At 44.9% G+C, this 9,362-nt stretch overlaps 1 protein-coding gene and 1 pseudogene across 1 annotated transcript; both read right to left on the bottom strand.

Moving 5' to 3' along the window:
- Positions 1-1,392: 1,392 nt before the first annotated feature.
- On the bottom strand, positions 1,393-4,626 carry LOC127341346 (uncharacterized; annotated as a pseudogene).
- Positions 4,627-5,483: 857 nt separating this feature from the next.
- Positions 5,484-6,390, bottom strand: LOC127339280 (uncharacterized). The gene is made up of 2 exons (XM_051365151.2): positions 5,749-6,390; positions 5,484-5,648 (listed from the first exon to the last, which is right to left on the bottom strand). The coding sequence occupies exons 1-2, from the start codon at positions 6,388-6,390 to the stop codon at positions 5,565-5,567; spliced, it is 726 nt and encodes a 241-aa protein (XP_051221111.1). The 3' UTR covers positions 5,484-5,564.
- Between the last annotated feature and the right edge of the window lie 2,972 nt (positions 6,391-9,362).

The raw sequence follows: 9,362 nt of genomic DNA, 5'->3' as shown, positions 1-9,362 counted from the left end.
TTGCATATTATGTGCACATTGCCAACTGAATATTTCGTAATTTCCCAGAAATCAATAAATCTATCCAAAATTTGAAATTATAATTGCTTATATTTTTTGAACCGAGCTTCAAATTTTTGGTCTGTTATGAACCGTTTTCCTTTGAAAGAACGTTTCAAACCGGGCTAATATTGGCTTTATTCATCTCAAAAAATATTGGCTATATTCTACTTCATTTTGATGATGCATGTTCTGAAACATTTAAATCCATAAAATAGTATTGATGTTTTGGGAGACGTTTTCTTTTTCGAGTGTATTTCTTGTGTTCAGCTTGTCTGATAGTAATAATGATGCAAGCACGTTATGCTTCATCATTGCTTGAATTTCCAAATCAGCCCGAGGAAAAATATGAACTTGTGACCCCAAATATTGGTCCATATATCTTTTTTTTCAAAAGGGAGGATACCGCCCGAGCCTCTAAATCATTGATGCACAGAACCACACATTATCCGAGAACCAACCTGAGGTTGGGTGGTTAGGAGGGTGGTTGTACCCCCAGCCCACCAGAGTTCAAATCCCAGATTTGACATCTGTGTGTCTCATAAAGGCGGAATATTCATTCAGTGGGAGGCGACGTTCCCGTCGACAGCGAGGCGCCTGTGGTGACTTCGTCAATTTCAAGATTCAATCCGCCGGCTCAGTCTTCCGAAGGTGCTCATAGGGGTAGGGTGTGCGTGTGTGCGTTCATAGGGGTGAGTGTATGCGCGTGTATGTGAGCGTCTGCGTTTGTACTGTGTTTCTCAAAAAAAAAAAAAAAAAAGAACCACACATTATCCATTATTTAAAAGCTAGAAGAGGTGGAAAGTATAGAGTAAATTGGGACACGGTTTGTCGACCAAAAAGGCTTGGTGGCCTTAGGGTTCTTTATATGGACAAATTCGCGGCGCTTCGTTTCTGGTGGCCATGGCTAGAGTGGAAAGAACCCGACAAAATTTAAATGTGTTTGGCAAACCCTTGCACTGAGACTGGAAATGTCAAAATAACTCAGGAAATTTCTGTTGGTACATGGAGAATGCTTCATGTGCAATCTGAACTTCTATCTTCTGATTTACTTTAAGCAATGAAATTATGTTGCCAGTATGTGTACCGTTTCGAGAACTTGAAATACTTGTACCACTTGATCTATGAATTCTCTAGAACTTGCTATAGTGCTATTTCAGAATACCAGTATTCGGCACTTAAATTTATTTGATACACTTGTAAAGAAACATAACTCTGAAAAGTGAGTACAACTACTAACTGAAATGATACATACAAATTTATTATTTCAGGATCCTGTCTTGTACCAGCTTGTCTGTTCAATGCCATTCTGAATGGCTTGAGTCGAGGCTTCTCTTTCTGCTCCACGTTCCACTACAAGCTAGCAACAAACGCGATGTATGCATCTCTGATTGCATGCATCTCTGCCGCTGCATCTCTTGCCAATGTTCGGTCTCGGGGCTGTTGCTTTGAGCAGGATATCCCAAGCCTGAAGACAGAAACCAAACACTCCTGGATTCTACTAGTAACATTATCATGTGCTTCTCCGTGCAGCCAGATTGTTGGGTCAACTATCTCCAAGGTTCTATCTGGAAGAGCATCCGCGGCAAACTTGTGCAGACCCAATAAATCTCTAAACGTGTCGTCTGTTGGGCTCTTACCGGTAAACATCTCAAGCAGCAATATGCCAAGACTGTAAATATCACCAGGGGGTGAGACCCAGAGCTTTCTCCATACTCTACAATTATGCAACATTTTTTGGTTATTATATCATATTTGTGTGGAAATTGAAAATGTGAATGTGGTAGAATTTTAGTCACCTGGAGCAACATATCCTATGGAACCTCTAATTCCCATTGAGCTATATGAGTTATGCATCCCCCCGCTTGTATTTTCTTGAATGATCCTTGATATGCCAAAGTCTCCAACTCGGGCGCTCATGTCATCAGCAAGAAGGATGTTGCTTGGCTTAAGATCACAATGGATTACCAATGGTTGACAGTAGTTGTGGAGATATTCTACTGCGTCCAAAATATTGACAGCAATCTCAAGCCTCTGGACAAGGCTGAGCGTGTTGTTTGCACTTGACTCTTGATATTTTGAGTGAATCCAACCATCCAAATTGCCATTGGGCATGAACTCAAAAACCATTGCCTTGAACTCTTGACCTTGGTGGTTGACACTTGAACAAGAAGTAATGATCTTTATGAGATAACGGTGTCGTATCCTCCTCATGGCCTCACATTCAGCCTCAAAACTGTTGGAATATCTGGATTGACCAAGGTTAAACACCTTGACAGCCAATGTTCTTTCCTCATTGGCCAAAATACACTTGAAAACTGCACCATAACTTCCTCTCCCGAGCAAGTTCTCATCTGAAAATCCGTTAGTTCCTCTCAACAATGCATGATATGGGATTCTCTCGTAATGGTCCTCAGCGACTGAATCTTCGACTATTGTTTTCTTGCTTTGTTTGAGCTTCTTGCGAAGTATCCAAACAAGAAGAATAACTGAAAATGATGATAGGGTTGCTCCTGTTGTTGCTAGAGAAACTACAAGAGGCTTTGACATCTTTCTCTTTTTCTTGTTCCAGGAGCTTGTGGAGCACAAAGCCAAGTGAAGTTTAGGTGTACCACCACACAGATTGATATTCCCAGCAACTGATGTATAAGTGATGTTTCTGAAAACACCTCCATCTGGCACCTCGCCTTGCAAATTATTGAAGGATACATCCAATTTGGACAATGATGTCAAATTCTTCAGAACTGCTGGGATTGATCCGGACAATTTGTTGTGTGCTAAGTATAGCTCCTGCAGGTTTTTAATGCTACCAAGGGACTCGGGAATATTACCAGAGAACTTATTCATGGTCAAGTTCAGTTTATTGAGCCCCTTTAGATTCTTAAATGATTGGGGTATGCTTCCCTCAAACGAATTATTGTCTAACAATAACCATTCCAACACTACACATTTCTGAATGCTGTCAGGTATCTTGCCAGACAACTGGTTTCCTGATAGAATCAGCTGGTTAAGATTTGCCAAAGTACCAACTTCATCAGGAAGGGGTCCAGAAAACGAATTGTATGACAAGTCCAAGTACCAAGAGAGGTCAGGCAATTTCAAAATCTCTCTGGGTATTGAACCGTTAAGTTTATAATTTGTTGACAAATCGAGTACAAAAAGGTTTTTCAAATCCCCTAGGCTTGCTGGAATTGGTCCCTCCAAGTTGCCATAGTATGCATAAAGCCTGTTCAACTGCGTAAGGTTTCCTAGTGATGCCGGTATCAGGCCAGACAAGCTATTGTTGTACAAGCCTAGCTCGATCATGTTCGATAGCTTACCAATGCTCTCCGGAATCTCTCCGGATATGAAAGTATTTGTTATCTGAAGCCTGTTGAGACCAACCAAATTACCGATGTCTGTAGGAATACTCCCAGAGACCCTATTGTCGGCTATGGTTAATTGCTGGAGAGTTGTTGAGAGGTTTGTAATGGAAGCAGGTAACTGTCCTCCAAAAGAGTAGCCACCGAGTGCCAAGTTCTTCAGCTGGCTGCAGTTTGCCAAAGAAGTGATGAATTCCCAACCCTTTTTGTCATTCACTTCAAGCTTGTTGTCACTCAGGCTCAGAGACTGGAGAGCTCCCAGCCTCCCCAAAGTGGTAGGCACATACCCACTAAATTTATTTCCGCTGAGGCCAAGTACTGTGAGAGAAGATAGATTGGATATTGAGGAAGGAATGGTTCCGGTGAATTGATTACCACCCAAGCCAAAACCATACATCTTGGGGAACTTGTTGCCGATATCATCTGGAATGCTTCCGTACAACATATTTTTTCCTACGTCAAATGATTCAATCGATGACCAGTTGTAGAGAGAAGGTGGAATCGTGCCACAGAGATTGTTGTTGAAGACACTGAATCGCCGCATTCTCCGTATGCTGCCAAGCCCTGCTGGGATTGAGCCCACAAGCTGGTTATTGTTGAGTTGAAGGTCTTGCAGATAGGACAGGTTACCTAGTGATTGCGGGATTAGCCCTGTGAAGCTGTTGTTACTCAGCCAGAGTGCTGCCAGGGACACGAGCTTTTCACCGAGCTCAGCTGGGATGGGCCCACCAAGCTTGTTGTCATGCAATCCCATGGTGGTCATGCTGATGCAGGAGCTCAGGTTCACGGGTAACGTGCCAGAGAAGGAGTTGTCATACAAGTCGAGTCTCTGCAGGCGGTGGAGGTGACCAAGGCTCGCAGGAATCTCCCCGTGGAGCCAGTTGTAGCTGAGGTCGAGCTTCCGCAGGAACGTGAGATTCCCAAGGGCCGGGGAGAGTGCTCCTGCGAGGCCGCTGCCATTCAAGCTCAGCGCGACCACTCGTGTGGGCCTCGAGTGGCTGCATGTCACACCTTCCCAGCTGCAGAAGTTGGTACTGCTGTTCCAGGAGGCCAGCGAGCCGCCATTACTGAGCTGCACTTTGAAAGCAAGCAACACAGCCTCGTCGCTGGCACTCACCACGGTGATCATCAGGATGGCGTGAAGTGAGCATAGAAAGCTCATGGCTATGACCCCCATTGTGGTGCCCCTCTTGGTTTGATGGCCGAGTAGTATTTTGTTGGCTATGCGTGCTTGCCTTGTGGCGTCTAAGACATGCCTTATACTTTCCCTTTTGGGCAACTTGGCATGATCATCGGTTGGATGTCAAAGCTGCATAATGTTGAATGAGAGGTATCAGACTATCCGTCAGCAATAGCTGCTGAGTGTAGGGATATGGATCGGCAAAACGGCAAATATGGTAGCAAGTCGTAAGTGTAGTTCTATTTCTCTGACTTTGGCTTCTCCGTCTGATGGATAGACTGGTACCTGGCGCCTCACCATGTTGTTCCTTACTCCGGGGATATATGGCATGCGTTTACACTGGGTTTTCAGCTGCTGCTACAGCCTACAGCGGGTGCATGAATGCTACTACGTTTACAACGGAATAGGGAGTTTTGTTGACGATGCTATCTGCAGGATTTGCCGAGCCCATGACTAAAACTTTGAGCATATATACTACTGTCAGTAATGGAGCATTGTACTGGTCTTGCTTTCTTAGGTACTCGAGTTTCGAACTAGTTTCTATTTTCGATAGGCGTCCAAGTTTGTTCATCGGTAATTTAGCGAGATTCATGGATTCGTCTGATCGTCTCTGCAGTTTTCCAATTATTTCACTATGCAAAGCCCATTTCAAAGGTGTAAAACTGCCACTGGGTCAAGTGGCGCCCGACGTGCCTCCAGGGAGCCAAATTAGCGTCCGGCAAGTCCGGCTTGCAAGATGTATGGTGTTTGTTGTTTTGTGCACACGAGTGCGAGACGTTGCAAAGGTTGTGTTCGAGTATCATCATCATATATATCCAACATTGCATAGGAGAACACGAAGCACAACCTGAAGGCCGCTAACTAATTGACCTAATTTAGTTTAGATAGATGGAGCTAGATGGATCTGGAGGCGAGTAAAACATGGTGAGAATGGTCTGGGCTTGAGTGACGCCTTCAGAATCGCCAAACCCTGCAGCCATGGATCAATATGCTTTGCGCTTCTTCCCAAGGAAGACATCGGTGAGAACGGTCTTGGACTGCAGCGACGCCTTCAGAATCGCCAAACCCTGCACAACGATCAATATGCCTTCACTCATTCATTCATGAATTATTTGAGCAAAAAAAAAAATCAGGAGGATGATGGATGTCGCGCGACTGAATGCTCACCGCGGTGGAGCCGAGCCGCACAGTCTTCTCCTGGAGCGCGCTGAAGTCCATGACGCCGTGGGAGATGAGCAGGGTCATGCTGGAGATGGAGGACATGGGTGTCACTTTGAGGTTGTCCGTCACCGTGTACGTCACGATGCCCTGCACGAACCCTCTCGTGCCCACACTGGCGGCCTCCCGGGATCCGCCGGAATCAGGACGCACGCACCGCATTTCAACCATCATCGGCGTGCGACATTCCAGGCACTTGGTACCCCTCTCGTCCGTCATGTATCTGGGACTCTCACAATTGTCACACCTGAAGAATCCCTTTGGCGATGGATCTGGCAGGCGGAGGAGGGAGGTGTTGGAGGCCGCCGCATGGGAGGAGACGGTCGGGTTAAGGAGCCCGTCAAGGTCGTCTTCGCTCAGAACGTAGGCGCCGTCGATCTTGACGACGCTGGAGTAGAGGTTGCCAACGCTGCCGACCATGGAACCTGACCCGAGCAGCCTGACGGCCGTGGCGACGGGCAGGGCGAGTAGGGAGAAGAGGAAGTCGACCACGTCCTTGTTCACCTCTGCGAAAACCACGCGCTGGGCCTTGGTGTCGATGAGGAGCTTCATGCTCAGCGCGGGTCTCGTGGTGGCGGCGGTGAACGACATCTTGGAAATCTCTCAGACGGAACGAGTAGGTTTGGAAAACTACACACCTTTGAGTCCATCATCTCCCATCAGCATTATATAGAGTACAAGCCTTCTTAAGCAAGGAGGATCCTAACAAGATAGATCCGCAAAAAAAAGATCCTAACAAGATAAGAACTGAATCAATTTGCAAATTTCGGTTGTTATATTTCTATACATGAAATATGTTATATAAGGTAGGAGTATAATTTAGGGAGTCGCTAGATATCATTATACTTCTATGCATGAAATATGTTATATAAGGTAGGAGTATGATTTAGGGAGTCGGTAGATATCAACCGACTGAGAAAGTTTAAGTATCAGATCATCCTAGTCACTCTTTCCAACGGCCGTTTATGGACGCTGGTGCGGGTTGACGCTTTTGTGGGACGTCTCGGTCCAGCGGCGTCCCTAAACTAGGTTTTAAAAAATCTTAAACTTAACTAAAATTCACCGAAAATAGCTGATTTCATTTTAAAAAATTGTTAAATTTACAAGTTCGAAATAAATACGTTAAAATTTGAACACCTAAATTAATCGCGACTGGGCTAACGCTAGAACAACTCCACGTCGATGGGCTCCTACTCCTCCTCCTCCTTGACGGCTAGGTTGCGCCCATGCGCCATCACTGCTCCTACTCCCACCGCGCCGGCCGCGCTAGTTCCTTCGCTAGCCGTAAGTCGACGAGTGGCAGATGTGCTCTCAAGTAGGATTTTGAGAGGTTGCGAGTGGAGTGAGCCGTCCTAGTGATGCTGAGACCTATTTGTCATCGGGAAGGAGGCGGAGGAGGGAGATGTTGGAGGCCGCCGCCTGCGAGGAGACAATCGGGTGGAGGAGCGCGTACAGGTCGTCTTCGCTGAGAACGTAGGCGCCATCGATCTTGACGGTTGCCAACGCTGCCGACCATGAAGCTTGACCCGAGCAGCCTGACGGCCTTGGTGACGAGCAGGATGAGGAGGGAGAAGAGGAAGTCGACCACATCCTTGTTCACCTCTACGAAAAGAACGCTTTGGCCCTTGGTGTCGATGAGGAGCTTCATGCTCAGCGTGGGCCTCGTGGTGGCGGTGGTCGTCGACATCTTGGAAATCTCTCGCACGGAACGAATAGGTTTGGAAAACTACACACCTTTGAGGCCATCATCTCCTATTAGCATTAGTAGCACAAAACACGTGCGTTGCAACGGAAAATAAATTGAAAAAATATTGTCCGAAAAAAGTTAATGGTGAGCACATAATCGTTCATACAAGCACATATTTTGAAGCTTCTCTTTTTAGTTATAGCAAGCTATCTTCAAACTTTGTAGGTGAACGGTCCAATAGGTTATTGGCTTGAAAAAATAGCGTGATTTTTTGTATTTTAGTAAAAAGTTATTTTATTCTGAAAATATTGTTTTCTATGGTAAATATTGAAAACTATTTGCACACATTTTAGAGGAGAGAAGGGTACATGAATGTTTAAAGTAGATGATTGTTTCCTTGGTTCAACATATTTTTCCAACTACACCCCTCTAGAGGTTAACCTTTTTTTGATAAAGGATGCTTTATTACTTTAATAAGCAATTACATCCAGCCTCTGCATAACCAGGATGCACACAGCCGTTTTGTTGTCTCAAGTCCAAAAGGATAAATAATAAAAACTAGGTGAGATACATATCAGAACGATGAATCATATAACGCCTAAAGTGTAGGTGGGGCATCTATCCGTAGACTATGCTGCCACCTATGTAGGGAAAAAGTATCCCTCGCCGTAGCCTCCAACCGTGTACAGACCTCCGTACATAGCTGTCGGTTCTCCACTCGTTGTAGAGGTAACCATGAGCGGAGAATACCTGTACATCTGTAGATGACCTGCAACAAAGAACAATTTTTGTCATTAAAGATCTTGTCATTTCTACATAGCCAAAGCGCCCAGATAACTGCTAGCGCCCCCACCCTAAGAAGCAACTTAAACCTTGAATCTATACCATGAAGCCAATTGCCAAAGATTGGCGACACTAGTCGGAGGATACAAGATAGACGCTACTTGGATGACAGACCATATAGATCTCGCGAACTGGCACTGGAAGAATAAGTGTTTGATTGTTTCGTCCTGATGACAAAAAACACACCGTGTACTTTCATGCCAATTTCGCTTAACAAGATTGTCTTTGCTGAGAATAACCCCACGACGAAGATACCATCCAAAAATTTTAATTTTTAATGGTATCTTCATCTTCCAAATCTTCTTATTGTTGTCAACTGGTAAGTCAGACAGAAGGATCGCATTATAGAAAGATTTTACGGAAAAGGTACCATCTACATGAAGGTTCCATCTAAATTCGTCTGGTTCAGGTGATAAATGAATATCTCCGAGCCGTTGAATTAGGATATTCCATGCCACAAGTCTTTGTCCAAGTAAAACTCGTCTGAACATCACATTCGGATGTGAGGTAGCCATTACAGTAGCAATGGTATCACCTTGGCGACGAGCAATCCTATACAGAGCAGGATACTGTTCACTTAAGGGTGCATTGTCTAGCCAAGCATCTTCCCAGAACCGTATCTGTGCTCCATTCCTGATTGAGAAAGTACCATGGTGAAAGAATACATTTTTTGTCGCCATAAGACCAGCCCAGAAGTGAGAATGCCCAGGTTTCCAAACCACTTGGGATAATGTCTTCGAACCGATATACTTTCTCCGAAGAATAGTTTGCCAAGTCCCATCCTCAGTAAGTAGCTTAAACAACCATTTACCCAGAAGAGCTGAATTCTTGACCTCCAGGTCATGAACTCCAAGCCCTCCTTGATCTTTGGGACTACAAACTATACTCCACTTAACCAGTCGATATTTCTTTTTCTCATTGTCCCCTTGCCAAAAGAATCTGGATCGATAGTAATCGAGTTTATGCAGAATTCCTTTCGGTAGGATGAAGAATGATAACATATACAGTACCATATTTGTGAGTACCGAATTAA

Source organism: Lolium perenne, chromosome 3 (assembly GCF_019359855.2).
Source record: "Lolium perenne isolate Kyuss_39 chromosome 3, Kyuss_2.0, whole genome shotgun sequence".
In the NCBI taxonomy this organism is placed as follows: domain Eukaryota; kingdom Viridiplantae; phylum Streptophyta; class Magnoliopsida; order Poales; family Poaceae; genus Lolium; species Lolium perenne.
The sequence above is the reverse complement of the archived record's forward strand: the minus strand, read 5'-3'. Positions and strand labels throughout refer to the sequence as shown.